General features: G+C 36.3%; 1 protein-coding gene across 11 annotated transcripts in view; it reads right to left on the bottom strand.

The window, feature by feature from the left end:
• NRXN1 (neurexin 1) overlaps positions 1-23,060 on the bottom strand; it is a 976,600-nt gene that overhangs the window by 604,428 nt on the left and 349,112 nt on the right. For 6 of the 11 annotated variants that reach the window (XM_012727414.1, XM_012727413.1, XM_012727415.1 and 3 more), the window contains 3 exons: positions 20,730-21,031; positions 18,635-18,679; positions 17,474-17,635 (listed from right to left, as the gene is read on the bottom strand). In XM_012727414.1, the coding sequence (XP_012582868.1) occupies positions 17,474-17,635; positions 18,635-18,679; positions 20,730-21,031 (509 nt within the window). The remainder of the gene's footprint in view (positions 1-17,473; positions 17,636-18,634; positions 18,680-20,729; positions 21,032-23,060) is intronic. The other 5 variants (XM_012727418.1, XM_012727419.1, XM_012727422.1 and 2 more) reach the window with 2 other exon arrangements.

The following is a 23,060-nucleotide window of genomic DNA, read 5'->3' as shown; positions in this document are numbered from 1 at the left end:
GCCTGGCAGAACTCTCCTGACCCAGCCGCTGCTCCCCTCAGCAGTGTACTCCGTCGATCTGCCTGTTTTGCTCCCCGCTCTGTTCCTGGTGAATACTCTCACCCTCCACATCTCTGGCGTGTACCCCAGTTCTGTATGAATAAATAAATCTTTTAAAAAAAAGGTAGATTAAATCATATTTCTTATTTTTTCCATTCAAACCCTGTTGACATTTATGCATTTGAAGTTTAATTATATTTATCTAGAAAAACTTATTTACCATTCAGATATATATCTTTTAAATATTTATTTATTTATTCATTTAGAACTGGGGTACATGCCAGAGATGCGGAGGGTGAGAGGATTCACTAGAGACAGATTGGGGAGCAGAACAGGCAGATCGATGAAGTACACTGCTGAGGGGAGCAGCAGGTGGGTCAGGAGAGGTCTGCCATGCTCTGTGACTCACCTCGGGGCAGGCAGAGATGGAACTTATGTGAAAGTGGCTTAAGCTTCTTAGTGCTGTGCTTTAACCCACTGAGCTACCAGGGAGAGCCCCCATTCAGATATCAGATATTTTTCTTTGAATCACTATGCATCTTTTTATAGTCTCTTATATTTTATATTTTGTCCACATTATTTTCACTAAGAAATGATTATTAGAAAGTTCTCTTTCTGTCTACTCTTTTCTCTTTCAACCTCTCTCTCCCTCCCTTTCTTTGTTCTCCTTCCTTCCTACTAAATCTATATAGCCTTTGTGTTCTTAATGAAAGGGAACATATATTCTGCAGAAGAAGAGGAGAAGATACTTTTAAAATTGTATCCATCCTTTCCACTGGTAGTTTTACCTTCTACATTTATACTCTGCTTAGTAATGTGAAAATAGTACAAAGATAATGCGCCTCTCTCTTCAATCTTTGCTTTTTATATTGAAGTTTAGTCTTAGAGACACGAGGCATGGATTGGTATGAAAACCTTTCCTTCACAGAAGACACAGTTGGTCTCAGACATCCCCCTGACTCATATTAAGAATTTCGAGTCAACACTTCTAGGAGTCAATTCCTAAAGATGTCATTCTTAAAAATCTACTCTGGCAGAGATGTCGCTCTGTCCACTAGCACCACCTCCCTCCCAGGATCAAATTAGCACATAATAAAAGGACTACAAAGCAATTATATACAAAATACATCTAGCTACCTTTGGTAGGATGCAGGGAAGTATGTAACAGTAGAAGCATATGCAGTATTTTGAATTTTTCAAACACAATGTATTTTGATCATATTCCCTATTAGTGGGCTGTGGATCTAGGTAAAGATTTAAAGCAATGAGGCTTGTTTGATGGAAACCTATGTAACTTAATGAGAATGCTGGGCTCCAGAATCACAGCTTGTGGTTACCTCAGAAAGACTTCAAGGGTTAGGCAGAGAAAGATACTTCCATTGTGCTAATTCTAGCTAATCTAACTCTGGATGCTTTGCCAAACTTTGTGGTAGGGGAAGTGAGGAAGGGAGCAGAGGCAAAGAAAGGAAAAGAAACTAAGCAGGTGACAGGAATTTTAAGTCAAATTTTTCTTTACATTTAAGGATTACTTAGTTTTCATCAGAAAGGGTAGTTAGTAGAAAATTCTTAGTTATTAACTCTTAAAGATAATTAAGGTCCTCAGTGGGACTTTAGAAGTAGGTGACTTTTGAAAAAAGGACATTAAGATAGCTATCTATAAAAAAAAAACTTATCAGTATTTGTAGCATATACTATAGTAGCAGTTTTACTTCAGAACTGAAACCTTATTATACAAAGGGGCATTAAAGTATACAAGGCTTGGGCCCTCCCTGTTGGTACAACAGGTTGAAGCATGGCACTGCAAGGTTGTCTGCAGCCAATGCAGCACCAGTTTGATCCCCGGCTAGGGAGCTGACCCACATGGTTTGGCAGACCTCTCCAGTATCTGCTGCTCCCCTCAACAGTGTATTTCAGTCAATCTGCCTGTTCTGCTCCCCACTGTGACTACGGTGAATCCTCTCACCCTCATATCTCTGGCCTGTAACTCAGTTCTTGTATTCATAAATAAATATAAATAAATCTTATATACTTAAACAAAAGTATATAAGGCTTAATCACCTCATTTGACATATGAAGAAAATACCAGTGTTCACAGGGATTAAGTAAAATGGACCGGAATGGTTACACTTCTTGGATACTGGTTAGTTTTCAGAGTTGTGAAGTCCTACTAATCAAACCCTACAATAAATAAATAAATTAAAAAATATATATATATATATTAAAAATAGGCATTCTTAGAAATCAGTTTTCATGTTTGTTTCATTTTTTCCAACACTTTTGTTTCACTCCTTTTAAATCTAATCTGCAGAATAATATCTGTTATAATCTTTGTTTTGGGAGAAAGATGTAGGTTTTTGTTTTGTATTGATTACTTTTTAGTCCTTCTGCTCTAAAACTCAAGTCATCTTGATTTTACTTTGAAGTATCTCTGGTCTGTTTGGTATTCTCCATTCCTCCCCTGCCCTAGATTAACCCTTAATCTCTCTCCTTGGTCTATTTCAATTTTGTTGTTTTTTTAACCTGGAGGCTTAGGTTCTTTTGATCATTCTAATCAAATTCTGGCACTATAACAGACCTTCTGATGTCTTCCTGGCACCTCATAACAAACAACCACATCATTTATATCTGTACTAACTTAATTGTTTATTAAAATGCAGATTCACTGCTCATTGAGCAGTTGTGGGGACAGGAATCTACTGTTTTATAAACCCGCAAGTGGTTTGTAAACATAAAAGCATAACCATTGCAGCAGTCATCCCCATTATCACTGAATACATTCTAGAAATAGGGGATCTCTAGATATGCTTGTTTCTTTCCTTTTGCATGTAGCCGTGGAAACAACAACACTAACAACAGCTCATATCAGTTACTACTTAAGGATTAATAGCAAACCATTACTTAACTCTCTGTCCTTAGTAATTCTTTTGTTTCAGCCATCAGTGCACTGACTACAAAGGAGACATGTAGCAGCGAACCCATGGGTAGACTAGTTGGACTTTATAGTTGGCACATGAATTTTGAGAAGAACCCCAAATTTCCTCAACTTTGTCTTCATAATAACACTAATTTCTGTTTTGGGGCGGGATTTACTTTCCATTTTCTGGACATGCTTAACATGAAGCAGCAGCATGTTCTCCTGCTGTGGCTGCTCCAAAACTTCCTCCCTTTCCCCTACATGCAAAATAACATCAACCATTGTATTAGGCTCCTTGTTGCTTATATAAGGTAGAGGGTTTTTTTTTTTTTTTAAGATTTATTTATTTATATATACAGAACTGGGGTACAGGCCAGAGGTATGGGAGGTGAGAGGATTCACCAGAGACCAGAGTGGGGAGCAGAACAGACTGACTGAAATGCACTGCTGAGGGGAGCAGTGGATGGGTCAGGAGAGGTCTGCTGCACCAATTGGGTTACTCCCCTGGTCTGGGATCCTACTTGTAATGCAGTGGCTGCAGTACCTTCATAGTCTGTACTTAACCCACTGTGCCACCAGGGAGGGCCTAGGTAGAGGTGTTCTTGGGGGTAGACACTCATCCTTGAGGTCTCCCTGGTTCTTTCTGCTATCACTTCAATAAATTTCAGCTTCTAAGTCAACTGTCACAGTTAAGAGTCTCCATTTCATTTTTGAATGAATAACTCAAAAACCCACTAACACTGTCCAGTAACATCTGCAACATTATTTCTCTCAATTTTTATCCAGCATAACTCTTAACCTCTGTTCCTGTTTCCTTAGCCATATTTACCCATCCTATATCATCCAAATACACTGTGGATTCTTTCACAACCACCTCCTTCCTACCTCTTCTCTGTTTCAACTTTGCATTTCACAGCTCTGTTCACTTAGAGACAAACTGCTTTTCTTTCCATACCAAACTCAAAAACTACCTCCATGAGAAAATCTTCTTTTGACATTTCTTGACCAATGCTCCATTCACGGTGTTTTGCCTGCATTTTGCTACAGAACTAATCTCACTGGAATATTATAATAATAAATAATATTAATAATATATAATAATAAAGCATAACTCTGACAAAGTTTCTGGCACTAAAATATAAAAGTCATCATCCCTGCTACCAAGAAAACCATTCCTCAGCTTTTCTTAACTAGAATCCTCATCTAAATCACAGAACAGAGACAATCACTTGAACTACTTTCCCAACATTTACTAAGGTAACAGATAGCCAGCACTCTTATATATAATGGATGTCTTTATGGCTTAATTTTGAGAAACTCCAGTTGCTCATACACTGCAATTAAATTATAGTAGCACTTACAAAATAAAAAAATAAACAAAACAAGAAAAAAATATAGTGGTGTTTGTTTTTCACCCTGGGTAACAAAAAGCAAACCCTAAATGGCTATCGTCATGGGTTCCATCAAAACTTAACACCTAACCCAAACTGCAGCTTCACCTTTCTCATCTAGCAGGAGTTTCCTGGTTGGCAACAATGAGGTAATCTGCATGAAAAAGCGCCTCTGTCTTCCCCTAAGGGAAGGTGGCTTTGCCAGATATATTCCCTTTTTTTTTCCTTTGCTATTAACCTTTTCCACCCTTTCTGATTATAAAAAAAAAAAAACCTTCTATTTTGTGCAAGTCCTTGCAGTGTCTTTGTACTTGCTAGAAGGTATGCGTCCTGATTCATGAATCATTTAATAAAGTCAATTAGATCTCTAAATTTATTCTCATGAATTTTGTCTTGTAATAGTAGTTCAGGGAAACATGAATTGAAACAGCAGAATAAGGGAACATAATTACTTATGTGTTTATTTCCCCTCTACCATGTCTTATTCTTTTTCTATCCTCACTTAACATCTAGTATTTGGGCCAATTGCATGGTGGTGATTAAATGTACACTTTGTTGAACTAAAAGCACTGGAATACAGTTTATAATTATGTGTCACTGCAATCTCGCCAAGGCAATGAGATTCATCCATATTTGTAAACGTAGCATCGATGCAGGCTTGAGACATAGTTGGCACTCACTGAGGGTTTGGCAAACATATGAACACATTTGGAAGCATTCTTACTTGAGGGTTGTAAGTACTACTTAAAGGAAAACTAATGTGACTATGCAAATCTCTTCTATTAAATTACACTTCTGTGTTTCTCATTTCAAATTTAATTACTTCCTGTGTTACCTATATTTCAAGAGAAAACAAGTTAATTAAATGTGCAAATGAAGTAGAATCAAGTGAAAAAAAGGCTATATTTTTCTGGGTATGGAAATACAGGAAAGAGTGGCAATTTTAATTATATTCTACCCTAATAATGCCAAAGAAATTTAGTTTGATGGTTTTCAAGAGGAAGTAGCCTCTAATTACAAAATGGATTTGGGGATGGAGAATATAAAATACCATAAAATTCTGGTATTCTAAAGTTTGTACTAATCCCTTCTTCTACCACAAAGTTTGTGATCTTCTCTCAGAAAGTATTGTCTTTTTTATAAACACCACTAAGTGCACATTTCACATCGTTCCTAGGATTGACAGCATTTCTTTTAATGACATTTATGTCAGTTAATGGAATCTCTTGTTCATCGAATCAACAAAAAATTTCAGGCCAGTTGTGTTTCAGTTTATAGAGTGCTGTACTTCTTAGCTACCTCTAGAGGCTCTTATTAAAATTCTTGTTATTAAAATTCTTGTTGCAACAGCAGCATTTCCCTAAATGGTTTTTTAAGGCCTCAAATTCCCAAATGTCTAATTTATACCCAAGGTAGATTTTACCTCCTTAAGGGCATAGCCCACTATATTACAGAACTGTTAACATGTAAATAAATATAGGAAATCTGTTTAAGTTAGCAAATTGTAGTGAGGTAAAAAATCCATATGAACTGTGGCCTAAATAAAAAGAGAGTACATATGGAATTCAGTGTGAAAATATTACCATGCAAAAATGATAATTAACCTAAGTAAACCTGCACACTGTGATTTTCAACATTTTGGCAAGGGAAATAATTTAGCTATGAAAGCAGTACTCTAAAAATCAAATAAAGGTTAGAAGACCTAGTTTTAAATAGTCATTAAAACATACAGGAAATTTACTTTAATGATCATGGGCTTATATCCAACTATTTCAGAAGCAAAAGCTTATCTCTTGAATAGTAAGTACGACTCATCCAAGACTGTATTTGTCTCTAAATTTGGATTTGTTATGTGACAGGCTCTGCCTGTATCAGGTTAGCTTAACTACTTTCATTATAATCAAGTGAGAAGATCGTGATGTCCATTCCTGGAAAGAAAGTTGAGCTCTTCCATGGGCTTAGAGGGAATTGAGCCTGGGAGGCCTTCCCTGTAGTCTTGGCACTTTGAGATTTTGAATTTCTGGCTATAAACCTAAGCTTCACTACAGAGCTACTGAATTGTACATAGTTTTATGTTTTAACATCTCAATCCATATCTAAGTTGCAGCTGATGTCCACCTCAATTGGCATGCTTTAGTGATACATAAATGTGCATTTTATAATCAATGATGTCAATAAAGTATAGTAGTAGAGGTATAGTAGCTTGATGATTTTCAGATTTTAACTTGGCTATGAATTCACCTGGGGATTTTATTAAAATATAGATTTTGATTTAGTAGGTCTGGGTAAAAACATGAGTGTTTTCATCTAACAAGCTTTCAGGTTGACGTTGCTGGTTCATATCTAGATGGTAAATCCCTAAGTGGGTTTGCATTATTGACAGACTATTTTCTTTTCTTTTCTTTTCTTTTCTTTTCTTTTCTTTTCTTTTTTTAAAGATTTATTTATTTATTCATACAGAACTGGGGTACAGGCCAGAGATGCAGAGGGTAAGAGGATTCACCAGGAACAGAGTGGGGAGCAGAACAGGCAGATCAACAAAGTTCACTGCTGAGGGGAGAGGTCTGCCAGGCCATGTGGATCTCCTCCGGGGCAGGCAGGGATCAAACTCATGCGGAATTGGCTTAAGTTTCTCAGTGCAGTGCTTTAACCTGCTACGCCACCAGGGAGGGCCTAGACTATTTTCTTTTAACAACCTAAAATCTACAACTTTTAGCTATAGGACATTGCTTTGAAATTTAAATTAGAATTAAACTCTGTCATTTATATAAATGTACTGATTAATATATAATAAATTAAATGATTATATAATACCATAGGTAAAGTTACTGAAGGACAGATTTCAGTATCCGGTGACCTTAATTTTAGCCTGGGCAATGTGGGGAGACACATGTTCACAAATAACATGGATTAGCTATTTTAAAAATGCACTTAACTCATAAAGCACAACAACTGCTTTTGAAATCAAATGTTAATTGAAACCTGATGATGACAGTAATATCCTTAAAAGCTTCAATAAACTGATTATAAAAAATAAGCGACAACTATTTGCCTAACGATTCTATTCCTCAATCATCTTTACTAATATCTGAGACACTTGCTACATGGGAGGTGGCTATTATACTTTAAGAGAAGATGGCAAACACACAGGGTTTGGAGCCAATAACAGAAGTTTTCTCCTGACTTCTTTTACATATTAGTAAAATGTGGTCTTGATAGTACTATGGATTAATAAATGTGATCTTGAAAGTATTATGGGCAATTTGTGATCTCCAGATTAAACTATTTTTTTTTTCTTGCAGAGCAATTAGAACAGTTACGTGAAATAACTTATATGTCATGGTAATGAGTACAAAGTCTTATAAACTATCAATATTCATTCTATGATGGGGGCCAATTCAAAATGGAAATGAGGGCTCCTTGTTCAAATGTTATTAAGAAGTTTAAGTTGGCAGTAGGAAGAAGCAGTATGTGGAGTCCTGTGTGACTGCATATGTCCTATGTGCATGAAGCAGGCTGTTTTGCAATTACAAATAAACCTAAAGCTCACCATTTATTTCTATATACTATACAACACTAAATTTTTCAAATAACAGTGTCTATAAATGCTTTAGAGGGAATAAATATGGTTGACTGTGTAGACATATTAAATAATCCTTTCTCGAATCACACAGCCATTGAATCTAAGAGGTCAGGATTTGAACCCAGGCCTGTTTGATTCATATTAACTAATTCAATGTTATACCAAACTTTAACTGATTATTATGCCCATTTGATCCATATTTAGAAACTTAGGCTCATTATGGCCACAATTAAAAGATGTAAGTTGGTCTAATTGTTTTATAATCTGGTATTTAACAGGGAGCCTGACACATAACATATGATCACATAATATATATAAAAATAAATCAACCACAATAAATCACCAATTTCTTTATGTACAAAATATATACTCACCATGATAAAACTTTCATTTCCCTAACATCTAAACTCACATTATTTTCATTTTAAAATAATTAATTTGTTTAAAATATTTCAGTAGTGATGATTATTCTAAAAAAAAGAACACTCACTACACATAGGAATAATTTTCCTCAAAACATCTTCCTTGGACCAAAAGGAAAGACAGAGAATATCATCATATCATAGAAATTAGATGAACTTCAAAATATTCATTTTTTTTTGGACAGATTTCAGATTTTTTAAATATGGCTCACACATGGGCCCTCCCTGGTGGCGCAGCGGGTTAAAGCACAGCACAAAGAAGTTTAGGCCACTTTCACATGAGTTCTATCCCCGCTTGCCCCAGAGGAGATCCACATGGCGTGGCAGACCTCTCCTGACCCGCCCGCTGCTCCCCTCAGCAGTGTACTTCGTCCATCTGCCTGTTCTGCTCCCCACTCTGTCTCTGGTGAATCCTCTCACCCTCCGCATCTCTGGCCTGTACCCCAATTCTGTATGAATAAATAAATAAATCTAAACAAAAAAAATATGGCTCACACCTAGTAAGGTACAAGCTTGTGTTTATATGGAGCATTGAAGCACTTATATGGAGCACTTTATTTTTCTGTGTGATATATTTTCTAACCATGTCATTTTCTTTATTCCTTTCCAATTCAAAGAGTGGAAGTAAGCACTGTGCTACAATCCTACAATCATGCTCATTACAGAGTCGAGCAAAAAGTGACAGAGGATAACTTAGATGACTTTGTCACCTTCTCTTTCAAAGTATCTTGATTTCTTCCAGCAGTTACACTTCTTCTGTATTTCTGGAGTGACTTTTTATATCTCACTTAAGGAAGATGTAATTTTCTTTCTTTCTTTTTTTTTTAAATGAGATTCTCTTTCTCTTTTTGTATTAGCTATCTATGTGTATCCAGAGTCTAGTCAAGAGCCTGGCACATAGTAGAAAGAGATTAAAGTTGATGAAATGAGTGTACATATGCAAACATTAAAATGTAAGTGAATGGAGTAATTTAAACAAAATACTTTAATGGATGCTGAAATTAAGAGGAAATGTTCAGACACAGACAACATTCACTATTGCTTTGAGCTAGGCTAGACTGTTTTATATTCTATAAAACATATCAAGTCCTCAGAACTAAGATGTCATTGAATTCTCTACCAAATCATGTTATACTAACTTGATATTTGAAGCACAACAATGCATTATGCCAACTGCTGATATAGTTCCAGGCTATGGGACATTTGCTGAAATGGTGTGAAATAAAAATATGAGGGTCCCCTCAAAGGGAGGTTGCTATGTTCAAAAAGTTGAATTCCAGACAAGGGTTCACCAGATGCTTTGTAGACTAAAGAGCTGAGTTCCACTTCCTTGGGGACCTGAGCAGATGGGACTCCCTGAATCCAATCTCAGAGAGTGTCTATGGCAATATGCCTCATTTCTGCTCCAATTGCTTATTTTCTCTGCCCCTGAGGCTACAATGCATAGAAGCAAACTTACTCTAGCAATGTATGAAGCCAGTATTTTATAGAAACCTAGAAAGTACTTCCAAACATGATTTTTTGTGCACTCCTGTTCATATGGTTGACTGTAAGCAACAGAAATTTAAGACAAGCATTATCTTATTTAGCCCTTTAAAGCATGGGGATATACAGGTTACAAGAGTAGACAAAAAGCTCATGGCGATAACATCTTAGCGCCAATTAGAATGGGAACAAAAACAAACTTGGAAGCTCATGTATAATTGGACATCCTGGAAATATTTCATGTCCCAGTCCTCCCCTTAGATACCCCTTTTTCCAACATCCTGTTGATTTAGACTACATTTTGGGATTATCTTTTCCCCCAAGTTTCCTTGAAAGCTCATTCCACCTTTATAAAGACATTGAGAAGAAAGAAAAGGGGTATTATACTATAAGTAGAGGAAATGACACACGACTCTCACATAGATAAAAGCAAGGATTCTGAGATCACATTTGGGTTCAGATTTTGTCTCTGTTCTTTAGAAATTGTTTTCTCATGGTCCAGTTACCTACTTTCTGTTTTTATGTTCTCATTTATCATCTAAAGACAGTATTAATATATAAGTATCACCATGCTCAGAGTATTACTTAAGATACAAAGTAAGCTTAGATAATAAAGCATTGGAAGAATGACAACACACCATCTCTTTAATTTTATAAAAATATTTCTAAAGGTAAACTCTCTCAATCTATCAAAAATGTAATTTTTCCCCTCCACGGTTCCCTTCTGCTATGTAATACAGCATATAAAATTATTTCACATAGCTTCATAAATTTATTTTTAAAAAGCAAATTGTGGCCCTCCCTGGTGGCGCAGCGGGTTAAAGCACTGCACTGAGAAGCTAAAGCCACTTCTGCATGAGTTCTACTCCCGCCTGCCCAGGAGGTGACCACATGGCGTGGCAGACCTCTCCTGACCCGCCCGCTGCTCCCCTCAGCAGTGTACTTCATCGATCTGCCTGTTCTGCTCCCTACTCTGTCTCTGGTGAAGCCTCTCACCACCCCTGAGCCTCTGGCCTGTACCCCACTTCTGTATGTACAAATAAATAAATCTTTAAAAAAAAAATTAAAAAAAAAAAAGCAAATTGTTACTTTATCTACTGGATAACTCACTGAATGTAGTGAACACTATATGAGAAATTGAAAATGCTTAACATTGCATTGATACTACTCTGGAACCCACTAATCCTCTTACCCTTCTAGCAATAGACCTGACTTTTACTGTTCCTTTGTATAGTTCATATGATCATAGGCAAAACTAGATACCAGTTTATATCACTGGGGTTTGTTTAGATGAGCTGATTCAGGCAATGTGCTTTACTAGTAGGAATAAACAACACAGGGATGGAAAATCAAGGGCAAGGTACAGTCACCCTATGCACAGGCATCTGCTCAACTGAGATCTCAGGGTTCTTTGCTTGCGTAATGGAAGTTATTGGTATCATTACCTTACATGGTTTCTGGGAACACATTTTTGAAAGGAAAGGGGAATTTCTGATTTAAAGAAGCCGTGGTCTGCTGTCCTACAGATGAAAGGAGACCAGGGTGATTGATCTGTTTGCATATTTAGTACTGGCACCTTTATTACAGCAGAATAACCAAAACAGATTTCAGTGTTTCCAAGTTTTAGAAGAAATCAGGCAAGATTTACAACATATCAAGTTAAGGGGATATTTAACATTTCCAAAAACTCCATCTTGTTTACTCTTTAAAGTGTCTCAAAACCAAACTACCCTCTTTTGTGTTAATATATATAAAGAAAATTTGTTTCCTTTCAAGATCTCCAAAACATTACAGGCCAAGATATTTACTCTCCCTCTGGGCTAACTAAACCAGGCTCTCTAATGAACCACTAGGCCAAGATCCTGCTTTGAGGAAACAGTCCAGTGTCAATGCATGAATCCTTATATAACTGGGATAACTTTACATTTTCTACCAGTCTTCCATTTTTTAGACATTAGTAAAATCTATACTAAAATGCCTAGTTTAAGTGAGAACATTTTACCAAACATATTTAAAGTAGTATTTACTACCCATAATAGTATACTAATATAGTGAGTAAAAGTATATTTTCTGTATAGAAAACATCTGGAAGTAGTGAAAGAGGGATCAAAAAGTAACTTTCTTCCTAAAGGATTAAATTAAGCATGTGGAGAGGTCAATATAAATTAACTTTGAACTTCCACCTAGCAAGATATAGACATAGGGAGGAAGGTAGAAAGTGTCCAAAGGTATAAGAGACCATTATAAGGGAGGCACTGGAGAACCTAGGAGGAAGAACCTAGGAGGAAGGTGTTTAATCTTGACTGGAACTCATAGGAGTAGAACTTTCTAATTAAGGAAGTCCTTCTCCTTCCCATGTTTCATCATTTACAGACATCTGTAGAGACTGATTTATCCTCACAAATTCTCAACCAGGTCACAAAGTATTTATTTCCCCCTGATAATCACATCCTGAAACCTAGTGATATAAATATGCATAAATCCAACATTGCAAGTCTTGTGCATAATCCTTCTCAACAATCCAATTTTGTGTACTATATGTATCAAAATGTATACATTGCCATATAATGTAAAAATAAAGAAATCTAGGGGCCCTCCATGGTGCCCCAATGGGTTAGGATGCAGTACTGCAAGCTAGCCGCAGCTGCCTCAGTGTGAGTATTTGATCCTGGCCTCAGAGGAGACCCATATGGCCTAGCAGATCTCTCCTGATGCACCTGCTGCTCCCCTCAGCAGTGTACTTCATCGATCTGCCTGTTCTGCCCCCCACTCTATTTCTGGTGAATCCTCTCATCACCCCCGCAACTCTGGCCTGTGCCACAGTTCTGTATGCATAAATAAATAAATCTTAAAATAAATAGTTGGCATGGCCAACTATTCAATTGGCATATCAACTATAAAACAGAAAACAAACCTTGAAAATAATCAGAAAATAAATTGCAAATTCTGCTATGAATTTCTGTTCATACATGTAAACAATAGGGATCTTCTTTCCTTTTTGAACAATGAGGGAAACAAGAGAGGAAGAAAGCTGAGGACCCACATTTGATGAGCTGGATTTACCATAGAAAAGGATAAACTGAAAAGCCTTCATTATTTTATAAAGTTCTCTATTGTCCAAAGGAGTAGAGATACAATTGAAGGAGTATTTACATGAAGGAAAGATTGCGCTTGTGCTTCTGTCCCAGTTGCCGGCCTCGATACATTGCAGGAATAGTAAGTGCTACAGTTAGGCGGATGGTGCTGTGCTGACGGTATATGGGAATCAACATTTTTTTTTTTTTTTGCAGTGGGGGAAAATGCTTACATAAGAGAATCACTTCTGAAGCTCATCTACCTTATCGCTTCTTCCAAATTTTCAGTGCTAAAAATTTCTAAATGTAATTAAAGGCTGAGTTGATCTAATTAGGTTGATGAACTTTTCAGTAGGGATTTAATTCCCCCTAGCATTTCACTGATTTTTCTTTCCCCCTGAAATCCTTCCTTACATTCATCCTAGCAATTTTTAGTGAAAACATTTTAAGCTGCTTCACACAAACAGCATCTCCACTCAAACAACCAATTGTAAAACCTCTGGCAGGTACAGATGGATAAGAACATACTTTAAATAAATGAATTCCAGGTTGTTTTATCCTATATAATCCTGTCCTCCTTTCTCAGCTCCATTTCCATACTAACAAACTACATAAATGATCATCACTCTGCAGGTTGGAAAAACATTGTTTCAAAGTATTTCAGAGACACAAAGAGACTAAGAAATGCCTAATACCAGGAGTTGATTCTGAGGCAAGATTAATGAGGGAGGAGCACAACCCTCCTGGTTAGTCATACAGAAGACCTCATGGTCAAAACATTGGGATAGAAACACACATGAGTAAAACTATTATTCTTCTTTGAAAAACCTAAAAAAATATGCTCTAATGAGCATCTTAGGACTCAACCACAATAGCTTTATACAGAAAAATGTTTCCTAAGTAGTCTAAGTTGAATATCAGGGTTATAGAGTCTCAAATAGATTTCAAAGATCTCACTTGAGGCTGTGATTTACCTTTCCCAGAATCCTCCTCTCCCCTCTCCTGTTGTAGCAGTCCCTGAAAAGCTGCTTGCCAGAAAAGTTAAATTAAATTTAGATGGTCAATAATTTCGAAGCAATATGTATTTCAGCTTCTATACAGTATCATTAAAATGTGAAACTGTAAATAAATGTTTTTGCCAATGCATGATTAATGTTGCTTTTGTACAAATCATATTTAAAAAGCTTATTTTAAAAGGCCTGTTATCCTCTAAAATTTCATCTGGGCTGCATATAATGGTAACTCGTCATTTACACTATTTCCCTTAACTTTTTTCAAATTTGTAAACCAGTCATTTTCAGTGAGTTCAAACCCTTTCCAAAAGCTTTTTGATTTATTAATGATGAAAATATAAATGAAATTTTAAAAACTACTTTGTTTTTAAAGACCCCTCTTATTTTGAACAAAGTACTATATGATGTACAAGTAAGATTTTCAAATTGTGTTTAATTTCACTTTATATTGAAATTTTATAAACAAAATTTAATAACTTAAAGTGAATAATTTTCTTAATGAATTTGCTGGTTGTTCTACATGCAACCTAAGTCTCATTTCACACAGACATAATCAAATGCCACACTATGAAAACACTAGCTTCATCTAATGAATAGTAGATTATGAGTTATTTTTCAGAGTAATTTCATTTTTACTTTAAGTTTTTTAAAGAATGAAGATGTGAATCACTGAAAATGGTAAGTCCTCTCTATTTTTGCACCTTGAATGCCACTGTTTACAATGAAACAGCCATTCAATGCTATATTTTAACTGGTAGGATGCTATGTTCTGATCCTACTACCACTTAATTGGATTTGGATGTTCAAATAACATTGCTAGGTCTACTTCCCCATTTTCAAAACAAGGAAGCCAGATGTGAAAAATGAGTTCCAGGCTCTTAACACTCCAAAATGTTTCTGTTACTTCAGACAAGGTGTTATTGGTATCTTCTCTGCAACTACTCATCCTAGTAGGGATTATGTACTAGACTGAAAAGAAAAATTGTATGAGTCATAAATAAAAACAAAATTAAGTCTTTGCAGTCACAGCATGTTATAGGTCAGAAAGTCTCAGCCAGAGTTAAGGAATGCTTACTTGGGCTTAGTGTCAAGAGAGGTGTGGTGAAGGAACTAGGGGATGTTCCTCTTTTTTTCTAACTACAAAGCTTATGTATCTGAAACAACTTGATTTAACTCTGTTATGCTACATTGTCACTATTTCATTTTAGTAGTAGGAGGATTAGACAGTTCCATATAGAGAGCAATTTAGGCATGAATAGAACATAACCATCAAAAAGTCTTCCCAGTTAGGTATGTTTTGATATAAAGGTAGCTTCTGCCCACATTCTTCCACCTCAAGTATTTCAGATGTAAATAAAGTGGAAGAGATTGCACCACGAGGAATATGGTAGGACTTATTCCAAATACATGACTTGGAATAGAAAAGAGAGACAAGGAAGTGCCCAACCAATAAAGAAGAGCAATTATGCAAAATCTATAGACAGGAGCATGAACAAATTCCTATCTTATGGACTCAATACCTGCCAATTAAATGTTACAGGCAGGCCATCTGACCTTTTTCTTGTCATATTATATGTCTTATCATATGACAAGTCATTATGTTAATATAAAGTACAGTTAAATATGAAACTAATTTCAAATTAAGGCAACCAACTGTAGTTTCATAGGTACAAAAAGGTATTTCACTATGCCGAAGAGTCAGAAGACAAAGCGACTCAGTGAGCTCATGTATTCATGTAGAATGCCTCATGTGTTCATCAACTGAGCCTCACTGTCTCAGAATGAGGTGTGCGGTTGAGGGTGTGATTCTGCATCTCCCTCCCCAATTCCCATCACCAGAAGGAGATTTCAGGCATCTTCGTATTACATCTAACTAGTATGTCTGTTTCCCCTGTCCTGATATATATTTTCTCTTGCCTGTCTATTCAAATAATCATCCCTCAAGACTCTCACATTCTTGCTTGTCTATGTGTCTTCCTGTATACTAAGTATCTCGCTCATTTCACTCTCTTCTGAAGTAATGGGATTACTGTGTCATATAATACCTCCTTCCTCAAAGTCTATTATACAGCTCCTAAAACTGCTTCCATTTGTCATAAATTTGAGGCTTTGGACAATGTCCTATGTCTGGGATGCTAACAAACATTTATGTTGGGACACTATGTATTAGGTTTGCTAAGAACACAGAAGGCTCTGAAATCAGACTTCCTTGATCGGGTTTTAACACTGATTAGTTGTGAGACCTGTTCAAACAACTTACCTGCTTTAAAACTCAGTTTCCTTGTCTGAAAAGTCAGATAATAAAATTACTACCTATCTTATAGAGATCCCTGTAATGCTCTTAGCACAGCATCAGCCATGAAATAAGAACTCAGAAAATGTCAGCATGATTATTATAATGATTATCATTATTTTTATACTTAATACCATAATTGTCAATAATAAAGCTATTATTTTATCATCTTGTACAGAACTTAACACAGACCTGCATCATACTACTTACTAGTAAAAGAGTAAAAGTTAGTCTCTGAGAGGCAATCATTCCCACCAGAAAGTATTGCTAGATTCAGCCTTTCAAAATTACTTTAAGTTCACAGCACTTTAAAATTGCTCTTAGGATCTATATAAATTCATATGCCAGGCAATATAGCACCAAGTACATTCATGTAAGTGGGGATAGTGACTACTTCCAACAAATAAATTTTTTGTGATTCTAAGATTTTTTTAGAATATCCCAAAGTATGTTAATGCTTATCAACAGGATCTATGCTTATCATTAAAAAATAAATTATTCAATATGACATTTCAAAGATATACACTATAAATATGCAGCCATTTAATTTACTAGGAATCTCTGGTCCTAGTGGTCAAAAGTAATTGGATTATGCCAAAATGAAAATAGGCATATTTGATGGGGAAATGTTCAGAAGGCTAAAATTCAGACTTGCTAATCTTTCTATTCAATGCCCCAACAAATTCCCAAGAATGAAGAATGCAATTATTATCTTTTAGCCTGATGATTTTGCTTAGGAAATATCAAATATACTCATTAGATGACACATGAAATCATTTTACTTTTTTTCAGAGCATATTTAAAATACATGAACAAAATCATTTCACCTACACTCATTTTGATATTGTTTTTGTTTTATATAGTTTTTCTTCTGTAAACTAGATTTTCCCCACAAAGCTCAAATATGGTGCCACATAACCCCTAAAACAGGAAGAAAGTGAGCGAGGTATTTAGTTTAACTCTAGACCCCATATCTCTTAGGGTTTGACTTTCTTTTTTAAAATTAATACACCATTGTCCATGCAAATCTGAATTGTAAATTATTTACAGCTTGAAAGAAGAGGAACTTAATCCCTTTTTTAGCCATCTGTGAGTTAACCACCTCTCCCCAATCTTATGTAAACAACAGTAGAATACAGAATTTATGGATGTGCCATTTGACTCTGGAAACATCAGGTCTTCAGCAAAGGTGCTTTCAGTCTGGATCTGAAATGATGAGATCATGAATTAGGGATGACTCTGGTGACAGTGATATTTACCTCTTTGAGACAGCCCATAAAGTTGTTACTGACTGGTGACCCTGGCAGGTCGGCTGTGCTGGGACTGCCTCCAACATAGAAAAAGTCATCAGACCCCAGCATGGTATAATCTTCTTGCGTGTAGCCCGTTGTGGTAAGAATCCCATCCACTGATATTGTCACCTAAATAACAAAGCACAGGGAAAGGACACGCTATACTCAGACCTAGATACTGTAATCCTGGGATATGCCTGTTTTGTGTTTTGTTTTGTTTTATTTTTCATTTTGCTTTTTGCTTTTTTGCTGTTTGTTTGGTTTTTATTTTTAGACCTATAGGCGGAACCCATTTTCATGTCTGTTTGAGGTTTATTCTTGGATTCTATTCAACTAACCCTAAGAGAACTAAACTAGTTAGAAAGTTAGCTGATTATTGAGCTATTGTCAGCATCATCCCTAAGCAACTCAAAAGTTATTTAGCAGACACAAAAATGGTGTTAGTAAAATGCTTCCTAGGTTAGTTTGGCTGGTGTACATATTAGTAGAGTTTAGTCGTCTGTTATTAACTGATCACAACGTGCACCTTGTTAACATAAAAGGCACAAGCTATTTCCAGCAACGTCACTGTTTGCACTATTGAGCAGCAGTTGTTCAGCATGCAAGTGCCTAAGTCCATGCCAGAAGGGAAGAAAGGCAAAACAATCAGTGAAGCAGCACAAGCTGCGGTGCACATGCAGGAGGTACAGTACAGTTTAGAGAGGAAAGGAAAGAAAACGGGGAGAACCAAAGGGAAAAACAACTGCTCGGTGATGACGTAAAGATGAGTGGGTGTGGCATCCCAACATGCCCAAATCAAGTGTGCATGCCATGCATCATGAATGGTTAGAGACTGGCTGAGCCTGCGGTCACTCAGGCCAGCCACCATTTGTCTTATCCCGTGTTAACCACAGCTGGATGCAAAAACGTTCGAAACGTTAACGATGCCCCTACAGGTGAGTTGGAAAACAGAAGTTGACAGGAACAGGTAAAAAATAAGAAGGTCAACAACAGATGAAAAGAAGGAGGTCAAAGTAAGCAGAAGAGTACCAACCGCAGTTCCTCTTTTGTTAATGATGTCTACAGTTAAAAGAAAGAAAGAAAACACACGGCAAACCCAAAATAAGAAACAATTAGAATGATATCTACCGAACAATGTAGTTTGTTTACCATAGCGTGTCCAATGCCTGAGTGCTTTGTGGAGAAGGGGGGAGAAAGGAAATTAAAAACTGTGAACAGAATAACGATCGTTACTTAAAAAATATGATGGTCTCTACCATGTTAGTACATTTTTTGATTCAGGTAACGGTTAGTAGAATGAAACATTCCATGAATGACATGTTAGTTATTAAGCATGTTAGTAACATAGAAAAAGGGCAAAAAAATTTTACAAGAAAAAAGCAGACTAACAAATAGGCCTCCCACAGAGGTAATATTTTTCCTGCCAGTATTGTTTATAACTTGCTATTAGACAGAAACAGACATATGGCAACGTTCCCTTTGTCTCCCTGAGCACATCTGACAGACATTTAAAGTCTAAAAGGGATTCAAAGGCCTAAAGCTCATCAGCTGACCACTGCCACCTTTTCACCCATAAGCAGTCCCTCCCCCACCCTGGCCCACCCCAGCCCCAGCAAATTCATAGGAATTGGTTGGCATTGCCCTGCTACTCAATTTTACAGCATACAAGGACTCCTCCTCAACTCCAAAACTTCCTTCGGTCATATTGATGGACTTTAGGGTCACAGTTTACTGCAATGAAACAAAGCAAAGATCCTGACACATAGAATGAGTAGTATGGATTTGTTTTTAATCTGTCCTGCCACACATGCACCCCTGCTGTATCACTAGTTTCCTTGGAACTATCAATTCAGTTTGTTTTGTAACCTGAGCAAAGGCAAATCTAGAAAGTGGGCTCCGTAAGTCCCACCCTTCCTTCTTGCTTCTCTCAAATGAGCCTCCAGTCTCTTGGTGAATATCTGAGAGAAAAAAAAAAATTAAAAAAGGAAAACCAAAGAGACAGACTTAGAGGAACTCTGTGGTCTATAGTGACATTGATGGTGGGTGGCTATCTCCCAAGGTAGGTGTGAAACATGCAGAGCCCCTCCCTTGCCAACAGGCCTGGACAAGATTTTTTTTTTTGGGGGGGTGAGGGGGTTCTTAAGTATCCTTCAGTTTTATTTATCTGCCTTAGACTAGATCTATCCTCCTAAAATTCCTCTTTGCTTCTAAGTTCAGCTAGTTTAAGCCTTTCAGAAGCGGGAAAGAAAAGGTTAGACAGTTAACAACTCAGAAAGAGAGGGCTATTTTAGTAAAGGAAAACCAGAGACAATCCAGTCATTCTGCAACTGTTCAGAGAAACAACAAATATGTTAAGGATATTAGTTTGAGATCAGCAGGTATTGCAGAAAAATTAGTCACTATCAACACTTAACAAAATGATACATTCTTATATCATTAAATTTTAAATAATAACCGAAATCTAAAATGTTCAATAAAGGACAATCTATTCATGTTCATTTATATACATACATATGTATATATGTATATCCTATATCAGTTAAAAAATGCAGTATATGTGGACACACAGATTTACTAAAAATTGTTATTTCCCAAGCATATAAACTCTTGTAAGAAAATTTTAAAAATACAAAAAAGGAATGGGCACCTAAAAGGTAATTTGGGTCATTTGGTGTTTAACTTAACTATGCTACAAATAAAGTATCTTCATAAACAGACTCTTCAGAAAAATTTAAACCCCTAAAGGTATTTTCCCGTTCAGGGACTTATCTCGACCCCTTTGCAAAGGCGGTGTTAGGGAGAGTAAGGACTGATACAATCCCGAATCTCAAACACGCTGTTTTGTGACTACAAAAAAGGAACTGTGATTTAATGACCCCAATGTGCATGCTTCCAAATGATCACCATGAAACTATAATTTAAAATCAAACAAACGGAAAATCAAAAACACAACAAAATCACACATATCACAGGAAGGGCAGGTCACAGGGATCTCCTTGCATCCCTCTGGGAAACTGTTCTATGCTGCTGTATCAAAAGAGCCTTTGGGTCCCCAGAACTTTCTAGATATGCCCCTGCTCAAGTATGGCAGGAAGATTCATCTCAGAAGAAAAAACTAATTTGTAAGCAACTCCTCTATCATGTTGTTAGGGTTTTTAAGTATCACACACACAGCTGTAGCGAAAAACAAAGCGAGTTACTCTCTTATCCACTGCGCTGTTACCTGACGCAGATTCCTGGTGACTTTCACATCATGCCAGGCATTATCATTAAACTTTCCATTCACAGGCTCCACTAGTGCTTCAAAGGCCCCTGATCCCAAATTAATGACCAGAGAGACAGCTCCATTTTTCAGGGCTAGATTGACATAATCAGCTGATTTCCCGGTGTGAAGCATCAGTCCATTCCTCTGAAGAGTTTTAAAGGACAGAGTTATTTCATCACTGCTGCTTTGAATGGGGTTTTGAGACAAGTCGTAGCAGAAGTATTCAGATCCCTTGAAAGTTGCAATATATTCTTCTTTTCCTAGAGGAAAACAGATAAATACATATATAAGTAAAGAAGTAGTACTGTGTAAATCAGCAGGTTACATAGTTATACCTCTGTCTAAAATTCAGGACAAGAATCCTGTCAAAGAGAGTACTACTGGTAACATTATATTTTTAATAAATGCACTCACTTATTGGACCATTAACTACAGTGAGTAAGGCTGACATTAGTGAAAATTCAATTAATTTTTAAGTACCATTGAAAGAGATTTGATCAGAATAAGTAGATCTATTATATCTGCAAGGCACAAACCAGGTACTAGAAATGTAGATTGGATGGTTCTTCTCTGCTGGCCACAGTGGATTCAGACATACTTGAAACAATTTCTCCATGCAACTGAGATATTATTTTAATTTTCATCATGACATTTAATATTCAAAGACTTTCTCAGTGGAAAGCTAAATATAGTCTTTACTGAGAAATCATAACAAAATATCTAATGAGGGAAATGTAAAGAAAAAAAAAAAACAGAATTTTGTCTGGGAGGAAATACAGCTCCTATAGAGTACATGGATTTTTTCCTTTCAGGACAGAGAAAGCAGTGACAGAAAGCTTAATGGACTCAGCTTGATCATTGATTCACTCCCTGGTCTCATGAAGCAGATAGTAGCATTGGCTTTTGTAAGACTAGCAAGCATCAAGCATTCCTAGAACACCATCATAGGGATAGAATGTAAATGAAGTCTCAAAATCTTATATATATGTGTGTGTGTGTGTATCATATATATATATATATATATATATATATATATATCATTCTTTAACACACATAGAAGTAACAATGTAACAATGTGTATTCCACAAGATGCTCAAGGGATCAAACAGAAATGTGGCTCTTTGGAAGGAGTAGTCTTTCTTTACCCTCTAATGAAGTAAGTTTAATTAAAGGAAGAGTGTAAGCCAAAAGCTCCCTCAACTTCCTAGGCAATGCTGACATTGCTCTAAGAACAATGAGACAGTATGGTTTGTTTTTACTGTGATAAGCAATGAACATAGATTTATGAGCGGTGTTGTGCAAACTTTATTTCACAGGCAATATAGCTTCTTTACTATGTTCACTGGAGGATTCACATACCACAAAAACTCTCTTCCTACTCTAGTAATAGGTTTTTTATCTCAGAGCTAGTTCTATTTGATAATTAAATAACTCGTATTTTTGCATCAACATTTTTAAAGTTTCAGCTCATCAGTACTAAACCTGATTTTTGGGATACAGAAAGGGCCCTAAGTGGCTACATGTAGCCAAGGGATGCCACGGAATAAGAAAGCACCTAGGATGGGTCCTTGAGAACAGCCACTACCAAGTGGTGACTTACTAGCAATGAACAATAGCATCTCAATGCAATCATGGATAAGCCCATCCACACTAGAGGGTTACTCCCACTTAATCACTCAAAATATTGAATGAGACTGCATAAGTGTTCATTTACATTCACTATTTCTTTTAGGGATAATGGAATAAACAACATTACTTAACAAGTGCCACCATACAAGGAGCCGCTCCTTCAGGTACATAGTAAAGCAGGCCAAAGTACAAAATTCAGATACTAGTTTGGTCACCTGCTAACTGCACCGGGAGCAATTATGTATCTTTTTAAAAATCAGTTCTTGAAAATGGCTAGTGTGGTTAGTGATAGTCATCTTTCAAGAGAGGTATGATATTACAATGAAATAATGTGTAGATAGACATCTGGCAAAGTTGGTGGACCCTAGAGAAGGTAGATGTCTTCCTCCCTGACTGTGTAATGTGTTAAATATGTTAGATGATCTAAAACAAATTGCACATGTCATACTTTATTGTAAAATTTAGGAATAGTCTCTTTAAGATCAAGAATTAGAGCAGGAAAACATGTGAGAAGTGTAAATATTATAAGTCAAAAAACACAGCATATCAGCAAATATATAATAAAAAGAAAAAAGATCTTCAAAAATTATTTGGATTAATGAAATATTTTAGGAAAATTGCTGATTTCTAACTACTAAGGATAATCAATAATTTAAATAG

This window comes from Condylura cristata, unplaced genomic scaffold (assembly GCF_000260355.1).
Source record: "Condylura cristata isolate star-nosed mole 26May11 unplaced genomic scaffold, ConCri1.0 scaffold00020, whole genome shotgun sequence".
Taxonomy (NCBI): Eukaryota; Metazoa; Chordata; class Mammalia; order Eulipotyphla; family Talpidae; genus Condylura; species Condylura cristata.
Note: the sequence above shows the minus strand (reverse complement) of the source record. Positions and strands in the feature narration are given on the sequence as shown.